This window comes from Ursus americanus, chromosome 27, assembly GCF_024610735.1.
Source record: "Ursus americanus isolate L20-20 chromosome 27, mUrsAme1.1.p, whole genome shotgun sequence".
NCBI lineage: Eukaryota > Metazoa > Chordata > Mammalia > Carnivora > Ursidae > Ursus > Ursus americanus.
The window spans coordinates 30,866,457-30,893,353 of NC_142153.1; the positions used below are offsets into that span (position 1 = coordinate 30,866,457).

At 49.5% G+C, this 26,897-nt stretch overlaps 1 protein-coding gene and 1 long non-coding RNA gene across 3 annotated transcripts in view; one reads left to right on the forward strand and one right to left on the reverse strand.

Annotated features, from left to right (window-relative positions):
- Positions 1–15,164, reverse strand: part of LOC123801247 (uncharacterized) — a 245,616-nt gene extending 230,452 nt beyond the window's left edge. Inside the window, exon 1 of the long non-coding RNA XR_006782176.2 lies at positions 15,014–15,164. This is a non-coding gene — a long non-coding RNA (uncharacterized LOC123801247). The remainder of the gene's footprint in view (positions 1–15,013) is intronic.
- Positions 15,165–20,960: 5,796 nt separating this feature from the next.
- Positions 20,961–26,897, forward strand: part of ERICH1 (glutamate rich 1) — a 60,967-nt gene continuing 55,030 nt past the window's right edge. For both annotated transcript variants that reach the window (XM_045811171.2, XM_045811170.2), the window contains exon 1: positions 20,961–21,077. In XM_045811171.2, the coding sequence (XP_045667127.1) occupies positions 21,056–21,077 (22 nt within the window). In that variant the 5' untranslated portion in view covers positions 20,961–21,055. The remainder of the gene's footprint in view (positions 21,078–26,897) is intronic.

The following is a 26,897-nucleotide window of genomic DNA, read 5'->3' on the forward strand; positions in this document are numbered from 1 at the left end:
TGGGGCAACTGAGTGGCTCAGTCAGTTAAGCAACTGCCTTCAGCTTGGGTCATGAGCCCAGAGTCCTGGGGTCGAGCCCCACATCGGTCTCTCTTCTCAGCGAGGAGCCTGCTTCTCCCTCTCCCTCTGCCTGCCACTCTGCCTACTTGTGCTCGCTCTCTCTCTCTCAAAAATAAAATCTTTAAAAAATAAAATACCAAAAGCATTTTTCACAGAACTAGAACGAATAATACTTTTTCTAAGCTACTTTATTTCCTTGTTTATTGCTGTCATTGACCCCTCTATTTCTCCTCAACCATTAGCCCTCTCCTTCATTCAGTTTCTTTCTTGTTCAGCTTTGATAGCACAGTCTTTTTAGAAAAAAACACACTTAATCTGTATTAGTTCCTTATGGCTGCTGTAACAAATTACACAAACCTGACGGCTTAAAACAACACAAATTATTCTATAGTTTCAGAAGTCTGAAGTCCAAAATGGATCTGGGCTAAAATCAAAGTGTCAGTAAATCTGCATCGTTTCTGGAGACTCCAGGAGAGAATTCATTTCCTTGCCTTTTCCACCTTCAAGAGGCTGCCTGCATTCCTTGGGTTGTGATCCTTTCCACCTTCAAAGCCAGCAGTGGTTGGTTTAGTCCTTTAATGTTGCATTACTCGGACATATTTCCATTGTTACAACTCCTTCTTTGACTGTCCCACTACCCTTTCTCATTCATAAGGACCCTTGTGATTACACTGGGCCCACCCAGATAATCCAGATAGAACCAATAATACTAAACTTTGTATGGAACCACAAAAGACCACAAGTGCCCAAAACAAGGCTGAGAAGGAAAAACAAAAAGAAAACAATCCCATATTTCAAGAAATACTACAAAGCTGTAGTTATCAAGACAGTATGGTACTGGCACGAAAATAGTCACACAGATCAATGGAACAGAACAGAGAACCCAGAAATAGACCCATGCTTACATGGTCAAGTGATTTTCAACAAAGGTGGCAAGAATACACAATGGGGAAAAGACAGCCTCTTCAATGTGGTACTGGGAAAACTGGACAGATCCATAAAGATGAATGAAACTGGACTACTTTCTGACATGAAACACAAACTCAAAATGATTAAAGACCTAAATGTGAGACCTGAAACCATAACGCTCCTGGAAGAGAGCACAGGCAGTAATTTCTTTGACATCAACTATAGAAATATTTTTCTAAATAAATATCCTTTGGCATGGGAAACAAAAGCAAAATTCAACTACTGTGATGATACCAAAATAAAAAGTGCTTGCACAGCAAAGGAAACCAGTAATGAAAAAGTAACCTACTGAATAGAAGATATTTACAAATGATATATCCAATAAGGGGTTAATATTTAAAATATATAAAGAACTACAACTCAACACCCAATAATCCTCCTCCTCCTCCTCCTCCTCCTCCTCCTCCTCCTCCTCCTCCTCCTCCTCCTCCTCCTCCAACTAAAAAACCGGCAGAGAATCTAAAGGGATATTCTTCCAAAAAAGACCTGCAGATGGCCAACAGACACATGAAAAGATACTCAACATCACCAATCATCAGGGAAATGCAAATCAAAACCACAATGAGAAATACTCTCATACCTGTCAGAATGGCTAGGATAAAAAATACAGGAAACAACAGGTGTTGGTGAGGATGTGGAGAAAGGGGAGCCCTCTTACACTGTTGGTGGGAATGCAAACTGGTGCAGCCACTCTGGAAAACAGTACGGAGGTTCCACAAATTAAAAATAGAACTACTCTATGATTCAGTAATTCCATTACTTGGTATTTACTCAAAGAAAACAAAAACTATAATTCAAAAAGATATACAACCCCTCGATTTATAGCAGCATTATTTACAATAGCCAAGATACAGAAGTAACCCAAGTATCCATCAATAGATGAATGGATAAAGAAGGTGTAACACACACACACATACACGACTATATGCAATGGGATATTATTCAGCGAATAAAAAGGATGAAATCTTGCCATTTGCGACAACATGGATAGTATTATGCTAAGTGAAATAAGTCAGAGAAAGACAAATATCATATAATTTTACAAATAAGAGGAATCTAAAAAAACAAAGAATCAAACAAAAAGGAGAATCATCCCATAAATACAGAGAAGAAAGAGTGGTTGTGGGAGGGCAGGTGGTGTGGGGCATGGGCAAAATGGGTAGAGGGGAGTGGGATGTACAGACTTCCAGGTATGGAATGAATGTCAGGGGATGAAAGGCACAGCACAGGAAGACAGTCAGTGATACTGTAGGAGCGTTGTATGCACAGCAAAACTTTGTCCAATTGCTATGTTCTACCCCTGAAGCCAGTGTAACACTGTGTGTCAACTATCCTCAAATTAAAAAAAAAAACACTGAGCCTTCCTAACATGCCCTAATGTTACTACTGCTCCCAAGAGGCATTGGTCAAGTCCATGCACTGAGACACAGGGGAGCGACACAGCACAGGGGATCACTGTCCTCCCTCCCCGGGTATCACAGGTGGACAGTGACACCATTACTCCCGGCTTATGTCCCACACTGTAAAGTCTTCCAACCTTTCAGGGCCACTGTTTGCATGTTTGCAAGACAGAGATGATAATACCTGACCCAAATAAGCTTGTAATCCGTGTTCTTCTAAGGTGGGGGTTCAGGACAAAACAATCATAGGACAGTGACCATGGCTTTTGCCACGTTTCTTTTTTTTTTTTTTTTTTTAGATTTATTTACTTACGTTTTAGAGAAGTGAAGGTTTCACAGCTCACCCGTAGCAGAGCTGGGATGTTACTCTGAGTAGCTAATTGCCAAAGCCTATTCTTTTTTTTTTAATAGTAATTTTTTATTATATTAGTCACCATACAGTATATCCTTAGTTTCTAATGTAGTGTTCCATGATTCATTATTTGCTTATAACACCCAGTGCACCATGCAATACGTGCCCTCCTTAATACCCATCACTGGCCTATCCCAATCCCCCACTCCCCTCCCCTCTGAAGCCCTCAGTTTGTTTCCCAGAGTCCACAGTCTTTCATGGTTCATTCCCCCTTCTGTTTACCCCCCTTCATTCTCCCCTTCCTTCTCCTACTGATCTTCCTATTTCTTATGTTCCATAAATGAGTGAAACCGTATAATTGTCTTTCTCTGCTTGACTTATTTCACTTAGCATTATCTCCTCCAGTCCCGTCCATGTTGATGCAAATGTTGGGTGTTCATCCTTTCTGATGGCTAAGTAATATTCCATTGTATAAATTTTTGCCACGTTTCTAAAAATCATCTTGAGAAACAAGATAAGCAGGAGTCTACTTAGACAGACAGAGGAATATAACATTCAAGAGGAAGACTGTCCTGAGAAATCCAAGAGGCAGCCCGTCTGCAGGAGGACCAACAGTGGGGTGACTCTGGGCTGCTCGGGCAAGAGGACCTGGACAGCCTGTACCCCACTCCCCAGAGGCTTCGTCACAAGAGGACACCAAACTCCACATCTGCCTGATCCCAGCAGGGTCCGCTGCCAGAGGCTGGGTGGCTCTTTGTGGATCCCACGCCTCCTGGCCATCTTTGGCAGCCTGCCACTTACACATTTCAGGGGGGTCCAGACCCCCTTATGGTGCATCCACCGTGTTTAGCGCTGAATGAATGGGCCCAAGGCGTGAAAGCAGGAAGATGGGCAGGAGGCACTGCTCTGAGCTCCCACCTGTGGCCTCAGCCCCTATTCCTGGACGACCAAGTCAGACGCACCCCAGACAGATGCTAACCAGGCCCCGTGCGTACCTGAGGTCTCTGCTCCACCTGTCTGCACAGCACACACCCACTCTTAAGTGCTGTGTAGGGCCAGCTGTTCAGTTCCACTATGTCCATGGCTCCCACCAGACTACAAGCCTCTGGAAGGCAAGGACTGCCTCCCCCTCTCTTTTCGGACCGCAGCGCAGGACTGACACAGACAAACCCGGTCACAAAGGAGAACCAGTGAGTCAGGTGCACCAAGAAAACCTAATAAGCTTGAGAATGTCAGATGAAGCAGAATTCTCAACTTACCATCAGGATTAGGAAAGAGGCAGAAAACCCAGAGAACTGCTTATGTTTCTCAAACCTTACAGTTCATTTATTAAATGTCTCCACAGAGAAAGCAAGAAGGACCCGGAGGGAGGACCCTGAGCTGGCAAGTTCAAGAACAGGACAGGGGAGAGACGCCCCTGAACAGTGATTAGAAACAGTCAGGAGCTTGTATCGCGTCAGACATTTATGTCACAAAGTATCGGAGGTGGCAAGACCACTCAGGAAACAGATCTTTCCAGGGAGGGGTGGTCGTGGCATCCACTCCGTTAATGGCCCATCTGCCAGCAGATGCTCGAGGGGACCCAACTTCCAGGCTCCAGCAGCTTGGGCTGCTCACCTTCTCCATCAAAATAGCGCAGCACAAGTCCAACAGTTCAGAATAGGTCTATTTTAGGACTGGACATTTTTCAGACACTAAATTTAGGCTGCTTGAATTCTTCTTAAGAAACTATCCCATTAAACCTTTTGAAACAGGAAATCTACATTTCATTATAAAGTCGGAACACAGCGTTCTCTGATCGGCTGTGAAGCACAGGGGAAAGTGAGTGTTAGGGACGGCGCACTTGGCAGATACAAACGCCTGGCGGGGGTATTTTGGGAAGGCTGAGGGCATACAACTAATGGACTCACGTTCAGAAGTCTGATCATCAAATGCTGAAAATGTGTGGCCATTAATTATTTTTAAAATCATAACTTATTAAATTTAGAAAAGTGATATTTAGTTTGCCTTTTTGTTACCTTTTATTAGTGATTCTGGCCATTCTCAAATGCTTATGGACTAAACTGTTGACTCTTTTATGAATTTCCTGATTGTTCCTTGTCCATTTTTATGCACTCATGAAAATAATCTTTATACATAAAGGATATCAACCCATTTTTAAGGATAAGAACAAGCATGCCTCCAAGCTCACCATGTCTGCCTTTAGTCTTCTGCGGGCGGGAACAGAAAAGTTTCCCAACGTTCCTTGCCTTTGCTCTCATGGCTCTTACACTTACAAACCCTGTCCTGGGCCACGATCAGTGCACACTTGCCCCATTTCCCAGTTGTGGCGAGGGTGCCACAGAATGAGCCTCACACCCATGCTGGTGCGGACGCGCTGCTCTGGAAGGACCTTGGCAGCAGTTTCAGGTTCTGAGAACATTCATGCCCACTGTGGTGAGCCAAAAACAGCACCCAGGGGATGGCCACTCCACTGCCTGGAATCCAGCAACCTGACCTTGTTTGGAAAGGAGGTCTCTGAGGGTGTGATTCGGTTAGGAACCTGGAGATGAGCCAACACTCCAGGTCATCTGGGTGGGTCCCAGATCTAGTGACAAGAGTCCCTCAAAGAGAGAGACTAGAGATGGACAGGGGACACAGACAAGAAGTCGTGTGAAGATGGAGGCTGAGACTCAGTGATGGGGCCACAGGACCCCCAGTCAGCCCCAAGAATGGCAGCCAAAAATTTTGGTAAGCAAGTGAACACTGAACAATAGAGAAATGCTTAAATAATACTGCACACTGGGATATTATACTTCAATAAAATCAAATCAAAGAATATTTTGAAAATATAGGCACATTCTCAGAAAAGAATATAAAGTGGAAAAAAACACTATGGTTTCTATTTCAGTTTAAAAAATAAGAATAGGGTGGGAAAGAAGCACACAATACAAAAACAATGATTGTTTCTAGGTCATGGAATTATTGGTGACTTTGAAGTCATTAATTTGTGCTTCTCTATAATCTCTAAATATTTAGCCGATCCAGTGACAGGAAAAAAAGAAAATGTATGACTGTCACCCAACTAGCCTGCAATTTCTCCACCAGCTAAGGGAGAGGACAGCCATTATCATAGGAGGGAAGTTTTTAGAAGTGGAATAAATACAACAGGAGGTATTGGCAAGAAAAGATCTGGTAGCCAAATGCGTTACTGAGTTTGACAATAAGACTCTGACCTCCGGGTTCTGCCTGTTCTTGATCCCTGGGAAAACACAGCATACTTCTCAAAGAATATTCTAGATCTAAAATAGAGGGATTCTAAAGGGTTGGAACAAAAGCTCACGAGCAGAGCTGAAGGAATAGACTGTGCCCTGCCGATCATTAATAAGAGTGGTACTTAGTGACACTGTTAACTTCGTAACACTGCGGACCCTCATTCTACCCAATGCACATACGGAGACAGCTTCCCCACAACATACTGAGATATGTTGGAGGAGGATACAAGATCTTAGGTCTCTCACCTTCCCTACAGTTTGGACTCCAGTGACTTACGGGGGAAAGACCAGGTAAGGGTCTTCTCCTTGGGGCACAGAAAGAACAGGATGCATCTGCCTGTCCGATGTTCTGCACAGCCCCTGCCACGCCGCACTCCAGGTGCCCTGCAGGTCTCTGGACAAAGCAGCGCACAACGGTGTTAAGCCAGCTGCGTCAATCAATCCTGAGCAAAGCAAGGCTGAGATGGAGAACAGATGCCCCAGGAGAGGGTCCCACAGATCCTGCTAGTGAGCTGCCATTGCAGGTGACACAGCAGGTGACAGAGGTCAAGGGAAAGAAGTGGTCTGTCTTCCCAGGCTCTGCCCCACGGAGTCCCCCCGGCTCCTCCTCTCCTGGTTGGGGGAGGGTGAGCACAGTGTGGTCTATGCCCCAGGTTCTGCCCCACGGGGTCCTCCCAGCTCCTCCCTCTCCTGGTTGGGGGAGGAGGGTGAGCACAGTGTTGTCTGTGCCCCAGGCTCTGCCCCACGGGGTCCCCCCGGCTCCTCCTCTCCTGGCTGGGGGAGGGTGAGCACAGTGACCCTGGAAGGCTCGTGTGAGAAGGCAGAGCTGCAGACAGAAAGAACCTGGGTACAGAAAGACCATTCAGGGGAACGCACTCCCTGTCCCAGAAAACTGTTCCACTTGACCGGAGCTAGAAGCCAAGCTCTGCCGTGTCACATAACCAGCGCTGCAGAGGGACTGTCACAGCAGCCAGCAGGCCCCAGCAGAGGCCAGTCCTCTTCCTCCAGAGGCTGCGGTTACACCTGGGAGTGCAGTCCCTGAATGTGACGGCCACCTGCACCGTGAGGGGTTAGACCAACAGAGGGAAGGCCCAGCGCAGAACAGGGACAAACCAGGATCCCTGACGGTATTCCACCCGCCACCATTTATGACAAGAGTAACATGTCCCGTTTCAGTCATTCTATGTGGGACTGTCCATGACCCAAGGCCAATGTGTTCTGACACAAACAGAAAAAAAAAAAAAAAAAAACAGAAGACTGTGGATCCGTCCCAGCGTTCGCAGATGAACAGCGTTAGTACTCGGATCAATACTCACCCACTCAGCAAATATAGACCAAGCACCACGGACACAGCGGTACTTTAGGGGCTTGGGACACAGCAGTGACCAAATAGCCCACAACCCTCCACCCTCAGAGCTGACGTTCCAGCCAGAGGCTTCACTCTCCGGCTCTACCAGACCATACATGTGACCCCGACACGTCACCTAACCTCTCTCCCCTCACTTCCCCATCTGCAATGTGCAGATGAAAACAATCCCAACCTCCCAGGGCTGGTGTGCAAGGGAGGAACACAACGCTGTGTGTTGCACACTCAGCAGCATGCCTGCCACTGGCAAGTACTCTGTGCACACCGGTGATCACAGGCGGAGGACAAACATCCAAAAATAAATAAGTAAATCACACAGCGCGTCAGACGGTAACCAGGGAGCTCGCGAGTGCGGGAGGCATGGCATGGACTCCCTGAAAAGTGCCATGTGGGGGCTCCATGCAGGGAGGGGTGGCTGTCATGTCCTGGGAGCACAGAGGCAGGGCCGGGAGCTGTGCAAAGGCCCGGTGCCAAGATGCGCCCCAGCCCCAGGAACAGCACAGGGAGTATCCACTGTGAGCACAGTGTGCTGGGGAGAGGGACTCAGTGAGCTAACCAGGTCGGGGGGCGGGGACCTGCTGTGCAGACCTGGGGGAAGCTGCCCTTCACTCTGAGCACTGGAGACGAGATGGGGACAAATCGGGTCTCCCATTCCGGCCTCTGTACCTCTTCTGTCTCTCCTCTGTGCTCCACACAGAGATATGGGGTGAGAATGTGGTCTCTGTAATCTCCTTTTGTCCATTAATGTGATATGAACACTTTTTTGTAGTAGGAAATACTTAACTTTCATCTTTTTAATGGATATGAACTTTTCTGGTAATGTGACTATAACACAGTGAATTTATCTAATTTATTATTCCTATTTTCCAATATTTTCCTGTAAAACAAAACCAGACTGAACATCGTTTCAATAGTTTCCTATAAATTCATGACTATTTTCTTGGGATATGTTCACAGAAGTGAGATTGCGGGGACTACTTATTCACAAAGGCAGTTTTATTTTGAATGAGTCCTGGGACTCTTAATAAAACATCGTTAGAGAAGCAGGTGGATAAATGAAGGGTGACTAAACACTGTTTGGTTGTTTTAATGAGCTATGTAGCCCCTCCTTCACGACAAAAATAAAGTTGTAATCTAACTAGAGTGATAATCTAGAACATTTTACTGTAGACTCAGGAATGTTATATCCTAAAATGGCCACAACGGAAGTTCAAAAAAAACAACATTCACCTGTTTAAGAAAATTTCTAAGTTACCAATAGATTCTATGCTGTTTTTAAGAGTCAGAAAAGAGATGCTCAAAAATTTGTTCAGAAACTGTCAGATCACAAAGAATGTCAGAAAAATGGACATCATTTATAAAAAGCCAAAAGTTTCATATTCTTGCAAAATTAAAAAGGTAACCAAATCCCCTGATGTGCTTGTCATGTCCCACATCTCCAGCATCCACACACACCCCCGAGAGAAGCCGTGGGCAGAAACAGGTCAGTGAGGGGTCTCTCCTGCAGAGCATCGGGCAGGGAACTAGTTGTGGATTCACTCACTCAAGTACCTACTGAGTAATACGACCTAAAACACTCAGAACAGGGGGATATCCAGATCTGCCCCCTTCACTGTCTCTCCTCAACACCACGGACAGAGCTGGGCAGCTGGCACGTGGAGGCAGGAGCACAAATAAGGATCTCCCATGGAACATTCCCTAAGAGAGGCACAAAGAACCACAGGGATGACTTGCTTCTACACGGAAGGACTGGGGAACCTGTCAAATGGGACATCACAGTTAAACGAGGTCTGAAAGGACAAACTGACGAAAGCACAGAAGAGAAACAGTGGTAAGTGTGGGCAGAAGAATGGCGTCATTCTGCTCATAGCTAAGTCAGGAAACAGCGAACAAAGCAGTGATGGGATCCGAGAGCCGAGCCTAGAACACCACGGACGGAGTCCTGGGGATGAGGAAGAGAAACAGACGTAAGGTCAGATCTGCCAGGCTGAGTGTCTGCTCATTGCTCTCGTTCACACACTGCAACAGATAGCGAGACAGATGGAGACCCAAGAATGCATAAGGCCAGCACCCTCCCTCAAAAGCTGTCATTCTGAAAGGGGAAGAGAAGTAAAGGGTTAACCACAGGGCAATGTGAGGTTTACTCTACTAGTAGGTGCACAGGGAGAGTTACCTAGCTGACCTTACGGGGTTAGGGAAGTTATTGTAATGGTTTCTAAGCTCTTACTCGGAGGCTGAGTACTGCTCCCCGAAGTGTGGGTGGGAGATGGAAACCAGACGTGGTCTTGGGGCTGCAGGCGACGGCCATGACTCCATTCACCTGGGGTCACATTCAGACCACAGAGCCACTCACCTTTGGCTAAGACAGGTTTATTGGGCATTTCTATGGAAACACATGGAAATATGAAGGGACATCAGAGCTAAGAAACCTTAGCAGTCCACAGGATGTACGACACCCAAACACTAAATGGAAGCAGATCAGGGCAGGAGGCAAAGGCACACAGACATGGCTCCTAAACCCAGAGCTCCATTCTCATCATGGAAACAACATGGAAATACTGGAAAAGGTCATCGTGCCCTTGTGTAGGGTGGACCTGCAGGGTTTGCTTTTCATGTCTTTCACAATTTATTGCAAGACACAATCGTGAAAGCACTCTGTATGTGTACAAGTGTTCCTTCTCAGGCAGCCTTAAATCCTTTCTACAAAGTCTCCCCCGAAAACATCTTGATTTAGCACCTAGGACAATATTTTCTCCACAGAAACACAAGTATGCAAAGCCCACCCCAATTATGTGATCAAGTGAGGACATTTTCGGGGTGTCATGGACTTGGTGAAAAGGAAACTCAGTCAAACTGGTGCACAAAGAATTAGGTGAACCATCCTGGTTGTCACACTTGTTTGCTCTAATTGTCTATTTCTACCTGATGAGCATATTTGCCTCCTCTTTTGTGGTAAAGCTGGGTCAAAACTTTTTGGAAATAGGTAGCAAAATAAATACATGACTAAGAGTAGAAATAATAAATACCTAGGCTTTATGGGAATTCAGAGCATCGCCTCGCTATGTACAACATAGCAAGGCTCAAACTGGGCCCCAGTTTTACTTCGTGATCCAAAACTGGCCACGCTTACTGAGCATTTACCACACACACCACTCTAAGTGCTTTAGAGTCATCGATCCCTTTATATCTTGTGACAGTCCCGTAAAGCTAATTCGTATCCATCCCTTTCTTAATGACTAGGGAAGGTTACGGAGGTCAGATAAACCGTCAAAGGCCACTGGGCTGCCCAGCCCAGTCTGACTCCAGAGCCTGCACTCTGATCACCACCTACAGTGCCAACATGGATCCCGCTGCTCGGTGCTGAGCAAACTCAGTAGGACAGATTTCCATTTAGCACAAGAGGATCATTTCATTCTGCCCAGCTTATAATATATACTCTATGGGCCCTAAGGGAATCATTTCGATAGTTTTACTTTCGTGCAGAGTATGGTGTACATCATTTTAAAGACAATGACCAATTACATTTACAGTTACTTTTTTAAATATTTGCTGTAATTTTATGGATAGGCTAACTGAAAATGCTTATTCCTCTTTGGAATGACTTTTTTCCCCCCTGTGGATACACCAAAAAGGTATATCAAACAAAAAAAACACCTCAAGATGGACAAATCTCACACATGAGAGCTTTAATGTGGACATTCTGGGGGAAACTAAAACCCCCACATTGCACCTGGTTCTCAAGGACAGAAAACCCAATTCAAATTGGGGGAGATTTCTTGGTTTACATAACTGAAAAGCCAGCGTCATTGCTGCAGGCACGATAAGGTCTCAGGACTAGTGGTCTCCGAACACAATCGAGCCCTAAAAGTGGGCACAGGTGACCCTCCTAAGGACATCAGCAGTCACCTGGAAGAGTGAATTCACACTGCACGGGAAGTTCAACAGAAGCCTACCGAGCCGGTCTGGAGAGTTTATCTCCTTGAAGATCCACCCAGAACCACAGAGATCTCGCTCAAGGACCAGCGTGACCGGCACCCAGCAAGGAAAACCACCGGCAACCACTCGGGTAGGCACATTCTCCAAAGCGCTTGGGGGAGCTGTCGGAACAGCCAGAAGACTGGGCAGGCACCCCTCCAGGGCACAAAGTCAGGACGAGATGGGGCCCATGAGAGGCTCACTGCCAGCAGCTTTATCAGAAGCAGATGAAGCCAGAGCACAGAGTAAGGGCAGGAACAACGAAGAACGGGATTGCACGTGGGGTCCAGCTACCTTTGCCAAGGAGTCGGACGCTGACAACAACCGTGATCTGTGCCCTGGCGGGACAAGCAGGTACAGGATGTGAACTGCAATCCGCACACCCTACAAGCCCACCCTGTGGACCCAAAGCCCACGGGCCCAGCTCCCTACACAGGAGTGTTTGTCATGAGTAAACACGGAACACCCTGCACCTGCAAAATGACACATTTGAAACACTGATGATCAGCTAGGACCCTGGTCACAGGATAAACCGTGGTGGATGAAGAATGATTTTTAACTTCCTAACATGTTTTGCCTACTAACTTCCTGCATGGTAGCCTATAATTCTTTTAGAACCAACACGCTGGCGAGGCTCTAAAGAGAACTCCCATCTGTCCAACAGGATGAATCATAGTTATTTTTATTGTATCCAATGAATGACCGTGGCATATCCTTCCCAAGGGTCAATAAATGATACATTTACTTATTTTTCCCTCTAAGATCTATACTCAAGGTGTACATCCTTCAACTCCTTGGGTAACCATGAAGTTGTCCTCAAATATAGTCATAAAACAATGACAGCATTTCTTCAATTTCATCGTGTAGGCACAGGATGGAAGATACTCTGTTAAAAACAGACATAAGAAATCCCCTAACAATATTAATCGTATTAGAACCCTTTAGTTTCAGAAGTGGTTTGACTCTGGGCATCTGGAATCCAATGTGACCCAAATGTTACAAAGCAAATTTTTTGCTTTTAATATTTAATTTGGAATTCCCAATTTCAAAAATGAAGTAAACAGAAATAAGAGCAGCAATAGATTACATTAGGGGCCATATTTATGTCTCCAGGAAGCAATAATGCAAAGTAACCTGAGTTCTATAAAAATAAACCCTTATTAATTCATCTAAATCACCAGCAACCTAAGCCATACAAAAATAGTGGTAAAAGAATACATGTTTATTTCTGTCTCAAGCAGGAGCACTTTGGACAACTGTACTGTAAATGCGAAGTTTCTTGGAAGGAAAGGGAATAAAGGATTAACAGAATGAAAAGTTGGCTTAGAACACTTATCTGAGAAAACATCTCCGTGGTGAGAAAACTCTCATTTTAAGCACTTCATCACTCTGGATTATTTGAGATGGTATTCCTTTCGCTCACAAAGCTTACCCTATAACCTACAATGATCCTGCAGATGGGCTAGGACAGGTCACTAGAGTAAGTCACCCAAGGTTTACTGACTTCTTCACCAAGAACAGAAGATTTCAGGGGCAGAGGGGCTTACAGACACAAAGTTATCAGTGAGTGTAATCCCACCTTTATGGACCTCCTCACCCGGGACAGGACATTGCCGTGATCTAGAAAAAGGCAGTGTGCTTTAGGACAGGACTTTCTCCCCTGTTTTCGTTCATTAGGTCCCTGCTTCTCCCAGATGTGCGTGAGCAGACCGTATTCCCCACAGCCTGCTCATCGTGCTGCCAGATGTGGGGCATAAAATATCCCAATTTGTTCTCTTGCAAGCAACGAAAAAGTCCTATCATCTGAAAGGAAATGGTACACACGCTCCACAATCAGTGTCGGAGCCAAGGCTGTGAGTCACCCAGTGCCTGCACAAGACAATTTGGCTACTGGAAAATCCTGATAAATGACTTTTTTTGAACACCAGAGTAACAACGTGACCTGCCAAAAATCACAATTTTTTCATCAATTCACCATGTTTTGCCTTGATTACCTATTACCTTACCCAGAGAATATGAAGGAAGAAAAATGAGAATGGTGTTTAAGGCACATGAACCTCAGACGTCGATGTTGCTTTTCCCAAGTTGTGGGGGAGAGGGCGGGGGTGACGTCCCCGGGAGGTGCTACATGGCCTCCCCAAGCCTGTGCTGAGAGCCTGGGGATTTTCTAGTCACCAATAGAACTAATTCACCATTTGAAATAAGTACCAGGTCGGCCAGTTCCTATCGCATGCAATGCTCCCCAAGGACACACAGACAGCAAGAGCCCAGGACCCCAGGGAGAGTCCTTGCCTGAAGTCCTCCCCTCAGCTCTCCTGCCTCCGAGGTGACAGACAAAGCCGTGCGCTTTACATTCTGAGCTCCAAAGCCACGCCAGCCCTGCCGGCAGCATTACCACCACTGAGGAAGAACTCGCTACCCATCGCTTCATTTGTAATCAATACAAGACAGCCAACGCTGAGAAGTCACGAATTCCCAATTCCAAGCCCCGGCCGGAATCGCCATTCACTTGGCAGAAGAGAACACAGGCGGCTGGAATCACAGCAGCTGAGAAGTGTGCAAGAGTCAAAGGAAGAGAGGCTGCCTCCAGTTTCCCATGCAAATCTCCAGCCACTGGGCATGCTCTCTCCTCTCTCCACCTGGGCCCCCCTCACACCTCCACGTGCGCCCTCTCCACCTGTGCCCTCTCCCCTCACAGACCTCTCTGCTCTCTCCACCTGCAGACCTCTCCTGCCTCCACTTGGGCCCTATCCCTTCTCCACCTGCACCCTCTCCCCTCTCCAACTGCAGACCCCCTTGACCTCTGAGACACTCCGCCTTGTCGCCCCCTCCTGACCTCTCCTAACTCTTTCCCCAACCGTCCCCCCCAACCCCCAGGTTCCCTGTCCAGCTGACTCCAAGACTCTGGGCTCAGTGTGCGCAAGGTCGGCCAGGTGGGCTGGGGCACCCTCCCCAGCCTGGCCTCACCTGCTAGCGCACGCAGAGCCCGTGCCTGCCGCCCCCACCCCTGGCAGCGCAGGCTGCAATAATTACATCCTCATTATTTCTCTGCGATCGTTAGCGAGCGAGCCGAGAACAGCAACAGCCGCTGCCGGGGGAGGCTTGGTTACAAAACCCTGCGCCGGGAGCTCCGCGCTTAGCAACCACCCCGAAAAAAGCCCGGTGCTCGCGCTCCCACTTGAAGAGCCGGGCGGCGGCCACCCCCTCCCTGCGCTGCAGCCGCCGCGACCCGGCAGAAGTGGCCCCTCTGCCCTCCCTGGCTCTGCGCCCCTCGCAGGCGCAGCCCGGGCTCCTGGCCCCCACTGAACCTCCCGAATCCGGGTCAACCGCCCACCTGCGCCCCCGTCCCCTCGAGGCTGCCCCGCGGGAGCCGGACACCGCCCCCTCCTCAGCCTCCGCCAGCTCCCCCAGCTCGCCGGCCGAGCGGAGTCTCTCCCGCCTCCGCGGCGCCCGCACCGCACCCATACCCGGAGAGCCCAGGGTCCGGGGACCCCCGGCCACGACCAGCGATGCGCCCAGCCCGAGCGAAGGACGAGGCCGCCCGCGCAGCCCGGGACCCTGTGTCCAGGCTGCCCAGGGGTCCCTGCCCGCACCCCACGCGGAGCCTAACCCCGCGCGCGACCCCGGCGGTTCGCACCTTCCTCAGCGCAGACATCCTCGGGCGCTCAGAGTTCAGTAGGTGCTGGGCGACATGGCGCGTGGCCGGTCCGTCCGCCCGTCCGTCAGTCCGCGGGGCCGCTGCCGCCGCCGCGCGCTCCGACCGCGCTCGAGCCCGGCGCACGGTCGGAACTCACCGCCCGCGCCTGCGCACTGGGCGCCCGGGGAGGCCCGGCGCACTGGGGGGGGCGGCCGGCGCGCGGCGGCATCTGGGGAGGGGCCAGGCCCGCGCCCGGGGGAGCCCAGGCCTGCGCGACGCGCCCCCGGCCGCCCCGCCCCGCCCGCCAGCGCGCAAGCCACGCCCCGGACGCCACCTGTTGCGCGGGGCGCAGCAGGGCGCCTGAGGCAGCAGGCAACATGAGGCGCTTGGAGCTCGCCTGGCAGCTCCGCGGTTCCAGCGCTACCCGCGCTAGCCGGTGCCAGAGCGGTGCGAAGTTAGCGCGCGGATCCCACACGTGCCTCAGCACCTGGGAAGCAGCAGCGCGCTCCGGATCCGGAGGAGTGACACGCGCACCAGGTAAAGTCAGCTCCATAGCCAGATGCACTCTAGCCAGAGAGGACGCAGGAGAACATGCGTGTTCCAGGCGCTGGCAAGGGACTGTCACCGCAAAGGTGTCCCGTCTGTCCATCCTGCTGCTGCGGCTTCCCTAAAACCAAGCCTCCTCCTCCTCCTCCTTCCATGGGCGCACTTTCCTACAGAGAAAACGTGCGTGGTATCCACAGGGAAGAAGGGGTGCACTATGGCGTCACTATTCTTTTTAATAGTAAACCTGCATGGAGAGGCAGTGAGCACCATCAGTGGGGTCTGGCCGCCTCCGTGCGTTTGCTCTCAGCAACACAGAGAGGACACCAACCGAGGAGGAGGAAGAATTAATTGAGTAGAAGTTGTGTTGACAACCTGAGGGATCTGGACAACTGCCGCACTGGCCATATTCTGGTAGACCGTCATTAAGTTCGTGGGAATATCCTTCCAAGACCAGACTGCGTGAGGAGGAAAGTTACCAGCCAGAGTGGTACCTGCTCCACCAGTAACCACAGGCCAGGTGTTCTTACTTTGCTCTGTCCCCTTCTGGTCATGGGCCCCCGAGCAGGGAGGGCAGCCCCATTGTAACTCCTCCAAGTCTCCACCTGAGTTGCTGGGAAGTGTAAGGGGGATAAAAGCCCAGGAAGCTGCTAGCAAAAGTGAGGCCAGCAGGATGAAGTTTTGTTTGTAGGGAAATGACAGTGTTTAGAATAGGAATCAGGTGATCAAAAATATTTTGAGTAGTCAAGCAAGTCTTCTTCAGAAATTTCAAGATCTTTTTTTTTTAAGATTTTATTTGTTTTAGAGAGAGACAGTATGAACTGGGGGAGGGACAGAGAGAGGGAGAAGCAGACTCCCTGCTAAGCAAGGAGCCCAATGCAGGGCTTGAACCCAAGACCCTGGGATCATTACCTCAGCCTAAGGCAGCTGCTTAACTGACTGAGCCACCCAGGAACCCTCAGTAATTCCAAGATCTTTAAATAAAAGCACTGTCTCCCTAAGAGTTCTTCTTCATAGACCTGACCACTCTTGTCCATCAATTGCATTTTATTTTACAGCAAAGTTCTAAATGCTGAGGGGAGTGGGTACAAGGTGAGTCAAAGAAACCTGTCCACAATCGCATTCTCTGCAGTGATTCTAGTATCTTCCAATTTGTCTCTGCTCTCAAACACTGATGAATTATGTGTGCCAACCCTCAACCAGAAATCCAGAGTCTAGATCCATTTTTTAATTTAAAAAGCTTACTTCCCTCCTCTCCATATTTGTCCTCATCTGTTCATCTTTTTGAGATTCATTTGTTCATTCACACCCCAGCAACAACAAAAAATAACAAAAATGTGCTGTCTGTCATGTCTCTCAGTATATGAGCAAAACAGAGAAACAGCAAAGCAGCCACTGGACCAGGAAGCTTTCAGTCCAGAGAGGGAGTCACTTTTAAAAATCACACAGTAGCATGATTACAAGTGATAAGTGCTTCTCAGAAGGACAGAAGTGGGGTGTTAGTGGTGAATGGTAAGAGAGCAGCTAATATAGCTTGTGGTATCAGGGAAGGACTCTTTGAGAAAGTCAGAATTAAGTTCAAGCTTTACCTTGCGCCAGGTTTGCCCACAAGCAGGTCCTGAGACATGGAGTCAGGTGCAGGTAGTTTAATTTGGAGGTCAGTCCAGGAAGCTGGAGGAACATGCCAGGGAGAGAGGGAAAGTTTATCAGATGTATTACCAAGCTGGTCACCCCTATAGGGTGCTCAGTCTGGCTGGGGTCCCTGAAGGAACCATGTGGACAAACCTCAGAACTGCTTGACTGAGGTTTGGAGGACTGGACATTTGTGAACTTCCAACCCCCAGACTGACAGGTGTTTCCCCACTCGCTCACCTTCAGTGCCTCTGGCTGAGCAACTCCTATAACTTACAGAAAGGCTGCCAGCAGGATTTGGGGGGCAGCAGGTGAGTGCAAGGGGATTGTACAGAGAGCCACAGTGCATCCTGAGGGCACCTTCTGCCAGAGCCCTGGGATTTGGACAAGAAAGGAGCGGGGTGGGGAAGGGGATGTAGGAGGAAGGAAGAGCGGGCATGAGGATCCAGGGAGGTGGAAGGAAGGGCAGGTGGAAGGCCCACCCTCCATGCTCGGAATGGTCAGAGTAAGTAGAACAAAGTGAGCAAGGGGCAAAGTGGCACGAGAGTGTCTGCAGAACAGTCTGGGTTTAAAGGAGATTGGAAGGGCTCCAAGCTGTATCTTGTATTCAATAAAGTCTGATGTAGGGTTTTGGGCAGGGAAGGAGGGTGTTCTACAGAGATAATCATGACATTTGTGGACAAAGTTTCTTTTCTCTCTTCCCAGTCTGTGCACCTTGTCATATTACCTGAGCCAGGACTTGTGGTGCCATGTGGGAAAGAGTGGTGGGAGGGGACACCATGAAAAACAGGGTTAACATGATGTTAGCTATAGGGTTTTTGTAGATGCTCCTTATCAAGCTGAAGTCCCCCTCTGTTCCTAATCTAATGAAAGTTTTTATCATGAACACGTGCTGGGTTTTCTCAAATGCCTTTTCTGCATCTATTGATATGTTCGTGCAATTTTGTACTTTAGCTTATAAAAGTGATGGATTACCTTCACTGATTCTGAATGGCAGTGAGATTTTTAAAAGACATTTTGGCTGCAATGAGGAGAAGACTGGAGGGGGTGGGAGTGAGAAAGCAAGAGTGGAACTGGGGAGCTCAGTTTAAGATGCCTGCAGGAGGGCGTTTGGGTGGCTCAGTTGGTTAAGTATCTGCCTTCGGCTCAGGGCATGATCCCAGGGTCCTGAGATCGAGTCCCCTGTCTGGCTTCCTGGTCTCTGGTCTCCCCACTCAGCGGGGAGTCTGCTTCTCCCTCTCCCCCTTCCCACTGTTCCTGCTCTGTCTTTCCCTCTCTGTCAAATAAATAAAATCTTTTTTAAAAATGCCTGGAGGAATTCTAATGAGAAATGATGAAGGCAGTAGAGGTCAGAAATGCTGCAGGGAGAACACTCTTATTGCAGTTTTTCTGGGCAGGTTATGAGGGGGGAGAGAGGGAGGAGAGGAGGTACAGTGATCCCACATCGGGCTCTGCACCTGGGCAGGTGGCATTTCTGGAAGGACACTGGGTGGCAGGTACACACTGGTCAGCCTACACAGGACCTGGTGACATGAGGTCCTGTGACTTTGGAGCAGGTACACAGAGGGCAGATGTGGGAGACACACAGCAGATGACAAAGTGGCTGACTTTGCCGTCTCTTCTTTCAAGTTTGGATCTGAAAGACATTAAGGACTTAGGGCGGGAGGAAAATCTGGTTTCTGGATGATTTTGTTGTAAAGCCACCAGGACCGGAGTGGCCTTGAACTCTGGTGGAGTGTTGCAGAAGAGAAGGACAGGTTCAAGATGCAGGCTCATCGAGGACATTAGTCCGGCAAGTATCCCCTCCTGCACCAACATATTTTACGTAACTTTATTTCTTAGGACAGTTTCAGGTTCACAGCAAAATTGAGGGGAAGGTGCAGAGACTTCACATATACTGCCTGCCTCCCCCACACTCTCAGCCCCCCATCATCCACATCCGCACCAGATGGACCTCTGAGCCCATACTGACACATAATCAACCACCAGAGTCTATCATGATTCTCATCAGGGCTCACTCTCGGTGCTGGACATTCTGTGGGTTTGGACAAGTGAATGATTACCCCTGAACCCTAAAGTTCTAGTCAACTGTTTGATGGACGCCTACATTTAGGGGTCGAGAGAGCCTCTCAAACTTCTCAGGGAGGATGCTGCATGCCACCCCCAAGGATCATCCTCTCAGAGGCTCCCCATCTCCTTGTGACTCCATCCTTCCAGTTTCCGGAACAACACCATGGACACATGCCACACTTCTCTTCTTCAGAGCCCACACGGGTCAACATGAGAACCTCTTTTGCTCCGTCGTCAAATGCATCCGAAATCCGAGGACTGCTTCCTACAACCTCGGAAGCTACTGCCCGGATGCTGGCCCCCAAGGTCTAAGTGGCATGGCCTCACCCTGGTTTCCCTGCTTCCTCCAGGGACTTCTCTAAGATGAAGTCAGAGCAGTTGACTCCTCTGTTCCAGCAGGCTGATGATTTTCCGTGGCTTGCTGGGAAGCAGAGTTGTGATAATCCACTTTAGGCCTGTGCCCCAACACGGAGGCCTTTTTCCTGCCTGATGGCATCAGTCCCTCTGCCCTCCCTGGTCCCGCTGCAGACACTGTCCCCCCAGGAACCTCAAGGGACATGTGCCTCCCCTCTGCTGAGTGCTCTTTGCCTCGTTATCACCAAGCCTTGCTCCCTCTGCAGCCAGCCTGGCCCACATGATCTTCCTGTGGAACCTTCCTGACCACCACGCTCACGTCCACGTAACATGCTATGTGTCTCCCTTCATTCCCTTCCCAACTCGCATCATCCGATTTTTCATGACATGTCTGCAGCATCTTGAACAGTGCCTGACATGCAGACTCTGAGCTCTGGGAAAATATATTTTCCAAGAAGTAAATTTGAGAAAGGGAGCAAACAATAAGTCAGGGTCCCAGGAAAGTACGGTGGGGTTGGGTGGGGGCGCACAGGGAAGAAACCCACCTGGGGTGGACATGGACCCACGGGAGAGTGACAGGGGAGGGCGATGGTCTTTCCCATGGCCGTCAGCAGGCTTTTTTCTTCCCCTTGGCCTTCACAACCCTAGTTCTGGGGTACCTTAGGACACCTGGTGCACGGTGGGCTCTAAGGGCGCTGCACTGCTCCCATCCCTGCAGCACCAGCACCCCTGATATGGGGCCACGGAACCCTAGGTGACACCATGGGTGGTCACCAAACCACACTACCCGGTGTCCCCTGAAGCTGCGCCTCCTCTCCCCGTGAGCCCCTCCTGCTGACCCCCTCCCTTTGACCCCCTCACACTGACCCCCTTCCCCTTAACCTCTCGCTGACCCTCTTCCTTGTGACCCCCTCCGGCTGATCCCTCTCCCTTTGACCCCTCCTTCCCCGTGACCCCCTCCCGCTGACCCCCTAGTCATGACCTCTCCCTAAACTTAGTGTTGCATTTCAATTATATATCAATAAAACTGGGAAAAAATAAATCCTTCCCTTTCTTCATTTGAATATTGATGATTAAATGGTAATGACGAGGAGATATAGTTTAATAGGGTTCATATGAGCCTGGAGTTCCCTGCATCTCCTGACTTTTTCCTAAGGCACCAAAACGGAGAACCGGGCTAAGCCAGGATTCAGTCAGTTCCCTCTGAGCATGCTCGAAGCACTCCCCCCCACCCCACCCCACGGCCACGCCCACAGCCTATGTACGAGCCAATCCACAGCCGGAGCGCGGCTGATTGGCAATCTGCGGGAAAGACCCCGGATCTCGATTGGGCACGCCCGTTGTTATGGGCGGGCATAGAGAGCGGGAATCCGGAAGCGCCGCCGCGCGGCTCTGGCCCTGAAGCGGGTAGCTCGGGGATAATGCTAGGGTCGCTTAATCGTCATGGCAGCGCTACGGCAGCACGGTACGCTGGGTAGGGGTCTGGGGGCAAGGGTGGGCGGCGCAGGTGGGGAGCGGGGGCGCGGCCCGCCCAGATCCTGCTCTAGGACCCAGACTCCGGACCCCCCGGCCCACCCTCCTCCAGGACCCCAAAGCCCTGTCCACCTTTCACACGGACTCGGGACCGCGGCCCACCCCCCGCCCGGACCCCAGAGCCCTGTCCACCTCCCTCCCTGAGCCCGGGACTGCGGCCCACCTCCCGCCGGGATCTCAGAGCCCTATCCATCTCCCATCCGGACCCTGGACTCCTGGCCCACCTATCCCCCAGGCCCCAGAGCCTAGCCCACCTCCCTCCCATACCGGGACCCTGGCCCACCTCCCGCCCACACCCCGGAGCTCCGCCCCCCTCCCGCCTGGACCCGGGACCCCAACCCTCTTGGATCCCAGAGCCCCGCCCACCTTTTGCTGGACTCTGGACCCTGGCCCACCTCCCGCCCAGACCCAGGCCGGTGTTGGCGCTGGGGGCTCGGGAGTACTACCGGGGCGGGCCGAGGACCCCAGGGCTCCAGCAATCTCTGGGATCCGTACCCCAGCCCTGGGTGTCCAGGGGCCCTGGGCGGAGGAGACAAGGCCTGTGGGACCCCGAAGGAGCGGGGAACAGCTTTCCATGAATGAATATGGGATTTGCAGGGACAGTCCCCAAAGACTTTGTAGGGACCTGCACCTTGTACTGGAGCATACACTGTGGGACTGGTTTTCCTCCCTTGCAGCCGGTCAGAAGCCTCTCCGAGCCTCATTTTCTTCATCTGTAAAATGGACGTAATACTCTACCTTGTAACAGTGTTCATTAACTGATATTTTCAACCAGCGCCTAAGGAGTGGAGTACATGTAATTGGCTAACATTTTGGTGCCTTAGAATTGAATGTTGGAAGGTGCAGGGAACTCCCATCTCACATAAGGTGCAACTAAATCTTCTCATTCGCACTCAGTCATCAGCATTCAGATGAAGAAAGGGAAGGTTTTATGTTTTCCCAGTTTTATTGAGATATGATTGACATTCAACCCTGTATGAGTTTAATGTGTGCGGCATGGAGACTTGACGTGCATGGACGCTGCAAAATCATTGCCGCAATAAGTTAACATCCATGTTTTTCCTTGTGGTGAGAACTTCTAAGACTTTCTCTCTTAGCAGCTTTCAAATACAGCACACAGCACAGTAGACTACGGGTCACCGTGCTGTGCATCACGTCCCAGGAGTTATGAATTCTACAGCTGGAAGTTTGTACCTTTGGCCACTTTCCTTCAGTTCTTTCCCTCCACCCCTCACTTCTGTTAACCACTAATCCGATCCCTGTATCTGCACATTCAGGGGTTTTTAGATGCTACCTGTAAGTAAGACCATACGGTATTTGTCTTTGACTTAGCATAGGCCTTCAAGGTCCACCTATGTGGTTGCAAATGGCAAGATTTCCTTCTTTTTTAATGGCTGAGCGTACCATTGCGTATCTCACTACAGCACCTTTATCTATTCATCCATCTTGTGTGGACCCTTAGGCAGTTGCATGTCTTGGCTGTTGTAAATTGTGCTGCAGTGAACGTGGGGGTGCAGATCCCTCTTTGAGCTCCAGATTTCATTTCCTCTGAATAAATATTCAAAAGTGCGATCACTGGGTCATAGAATAGTTCTATTCTTAACTTCCTGAGGAACCCCCATACTGTTCTCCAGAGTGGCTGCTCCAGTGTGCATTCCCACCAACAGTGTAAGAGGGTTCCGTCTTTGCCAACATTTGTTATTTTTTGCCTTTTTGATTATTGCCATTCTAAGAGGTGTGAGGTGATCTCTCGCTGTGGTTTGGATTTCCATTTCTCTGGTGATTAGTGGTGTTGAACATCTTTCCATGTGTCTGTTGGCCATCTGGATGTCTTCTATAGAAGAATTTGTATTCAGATCCTCTGCCCATTTTTTAATTAGCTTGGTATTTTGCTCTTGAGTTGTGTACATTCTTCATATATTTGGGGCATGAACACCTTTTAGATGCATGATTTGCAGGCATCTTCCCCCGGTCTCCAGGCTTCCTCGTCGTGTTAATAGGTTTCTGTCCTGTGCAGAAGCCTTTTGGTTTGATGTGTCCCACTTGTGGATTTTCACTTTTGTTCCCTGTGCTTTAGGTTTCCTGTCTAAAAAATCACCAAGACCCATATCGAGAAGCTCTTTCCCTGTGTTTTCTCCTAGGAGTTTATAGTTTCAGGTAAAAGTGAAGGTTTGTTGATACATTTCTTATGTTACTTGGATTGGTTCAGGCAGTGGTTTTTTTTTTCTTTTCTACATTTAAAATGGATGATTATGGTTTTGCCCTTTGAAATGAAAAGTTGAGTGTCCATTATAGTTAATAAGCACTTGCTTAAAATAAGAAAAGGAAACTAATTTCTCAATAAGGCAGAATACGGAGAGCAGTAAATAGAGTTCCCATCTCTGTGGCTTCCTTTATAGGAGAACACCGTGGGGGCGCCTCCCTACTGTTCTGCACCCCACTGAGTCCTGACTTCCGCCTATGAGCTTTAAAAACAGATCACTACAGGTTAAAATGGCTTAATTTCTAACCAGTCAGATGTTAGTCTCCAAAATGAACACTAAAACATCTTGAGTACTCAAACCACTGTTCTTACGCATGCCAGAAGCAGGAGCGAAGACTGCAGGCTTGCGAGTGGGCCTAACCCAGGTGGCCACCCTGGGTCTTATAGGCTGGCTGACAAGCCCCAAGCCTTCTTCCCTGTCACCGGGGGTCCTTCCTGAACTGCACGGCCGTTATTTCTCTCCATCCCGTTCTCTCATCCCACGTGTGTTTGTGACCCTCCCAAGCCTGACACTGAATGCTCTTCCCTCTGCAAGAAAGTAGGGTCATCTGAGTGCACCTGTCAACTTGTAAAAACCTTTCTCAGCTCGCCAGATAGAGATGAATGAAATCTTGCATTGTTTTCCTCAGTCAGGGACCTTCTCTAAAAATGGCCTCCTTTTCCTATTGGATCGGTAATAGAATTGTCAAAGTGAGGTTTAAAACATTGCAGTTGGAAGGATGGATTAGTAAGTCTTGGAAGCCTACAAATTAAGTGGGAAACTAAGTGTTAGTTTTGTGAGTCTTTTTTACAAGATCACTGAAGAGTGTGTCTCTAGGACAACACTTATGCTTCCAGAAACACCTATGGGGGAGATTGCAGTTGGAAAAGATTCTAAGCACTTGTAAATTATCGAAGCCTACAATCTGGGAACTGTGTGGTGGGCAGCGAAGGCTATGGCTGGTGCTGACTTGCCTCACAGCTCTGCTCTCTCGCTGCCCAGCCCCCTTCAGAGACACGGGGTCGCATGCAGAACTCTCACTTCACACTCACTCACGCAGCACATGTTCACTGAGTGTGCTGAGTGCGTGTGACATCTCATTCAGGCCCTGGGAATGAGCAGGGAACGAAACACTTTCATTCTAGGCAGGTTCCAGGCTGTTGCTTTGAGCTAGGGTCACCGTTGTGGCTGAGCCACAGCTCAAGAAAAAGATGCTCCACTCTGGCATGGACCAAGAAAGCATGACAGGGGTAGGCTGGCAGTCAGTCTGCAACCGTGGTTCTAGGGGCTTCCCTGAAGGCAGAGTGCTTCCTCTAGGTCGTGAATCCTAACACACGAATTGCCCTTGAGACAACTTGTAGTGAAACTGCGGGAATTCATAGGGAGGATGTTTTGCCTTTGCAGAGATAATACTTGAGTAAGAAGCAAAATTTTTTTTAATATGTTCTATTTTATGCGGGGAAAATGTATGAACGGTACTAGCAGATATCTCCTGGGCCAGACTTTGCAAGCCTCTGGGAGGTAACAGGCAGACATGAAATGAACAGCTCTCCGTAACTGAAGCGAGTCCCGTAAAGGCCCCCATATCGTAAGTGGAAGTTCAAGTGGCTTCCTTTGTGCTGGGGCAAATTGAGTGACTACCCAACATATCATCAAGTGCTAAATCAGGTGGGTACCGGCCGGCTCAGAGGAGCCGGAGGCAGAGGAAGCAGAATGACAGCAGTGGGAATCTAGAAGACTGTCCAGGTGGATTGGGTGGTAGCTGCCACAGGACTGGCTCCCTGTGGAATTGGCACTCCCTGGTAAGAGCATGGGGTCCATCCCTGGGCCAGGAGGAACACACTCAGCCCTGGTCCTGCTTCTGCCCCTCACCACTGCAACGTGGATGCCACTGTCCTTCACTTCCTGCCACTCATGACTGTGCTGTGGACACCAGTGTCACTCCCTGCCACTCATGACTATGCCGTGGACGCCAGTGTCACTCCCTGCCACTCACGACTATGCCGTGGATACCACTATCACTCACTCCCTGCCACTCACGACTGTGCCATGGACACCACTGTCCCTCACTCCCTGCTCCTGTATTTTTGAGATGAGTGGTGGGCAGAGATGATTAAACAAATAGATTCAAGTCAAGAGCTTGGCAGAATGCCAGTCCCCCAGTAATGCACCTCTTTCTCATCCAGCATCCCCCACCCTTTGGGCCAGTCACTTTTTGTTAATCCTAAGATTTCTCATCAAGATTTCTCATCAAGGTCATCTCAGCCTCTCATGTTATCAGGATTAAATGAGTGAGTGACCGTGGCCCTGGCTTCCCACCTCCACGCACTTGCACATTCCTCAGGATACTGAACCCAGCCCTGACCTGTGTGCACCTGCACCTGCACTGGGCTCATCAGGCAGACGGGCAATTGAGGAATGTATGTAATGTACACAGTCCAGTTGTTTCTTCATGAGACTTTGCTCCTGCCATGACCAATTGTCCCAGGGTGCGCTTCTCCTGGGAGCCAAGAGTGTGTGGCCAGCTGAGCCATTGGGCCCCCAAGATCCTTGTCCTCCAGGGACTCTCATTGGATGAGATCTGAACCGTAGATGGCCAAGACTTCGTCCTCTTCCCCTTGTCCTCGCATCTGAGGGAAGGCTCTGTGGTCGGCATAACCTACCCCTCACTGTGGCACTCTCTGTGGCCCGGATGCTGATGATAATGTTCCTGGAGCAGTGGGGCGGGGATATGTGTGCATGTCTGTGTGTCTGTGTGTGAGTACACACGTGTGTGTATCTCTGTGTATGTACATGCATGTGTGTCTATGTGTGTATGTGTGTATCTGTGTCTATGTGCATGCGTGTGCATCTGTGTGCGTGTGTGTGTCTGGTGCATGCATGTGTGTGCTCATGTGTACATGCATGGGTGTTCATGTGTGTGCATGTGTATATCTCTGTGTGTGTGTGCACATGTCTCCCCTGTCGCACCCTCAGACTTACACACACAGGCAGCAGACTTACACACACCTCCTCTGGAGGCGCAGGACCACCGGCTCTGGTTGGGATGGATCTCTGTTGAAAAGAGACCCCCCTGTGCTTTTGCTGAGCTGCGTGCCTGGTGTCTGGTGCCAGCTAGCTCTGGGTGGCTGTTAGGGCCCAGCTTCATCCTTTTGTGCCCGTGAGGCTTCCACAGTAGAAATAGCCTGGCTTTACTTATTCATATAAGTTGCCCAGGGCAGAAGGCTAGATTAGCGCCCCTACCCCACTGTTCCAGCTCCCATGATGGCATGCACCCTCCATCACACACGGCTGCCCTCTGGATTGTCACCACCAGATTCCTGTCGGAATTCTTCTCCCAGCCAGGCTTCCTGTGCTCAGCAAGCATTTCCTGAATGAGCAAAGGAGTGAATGCACGAGCTCAGCAAGCATTTCCTGAATGAATGAATGAGATCATTAAGCATTTAATAAGTGAATGAATGAATGAGCTCAGCAAGCATTTCCTGAATGAATGAATGAGATCAGTAAGC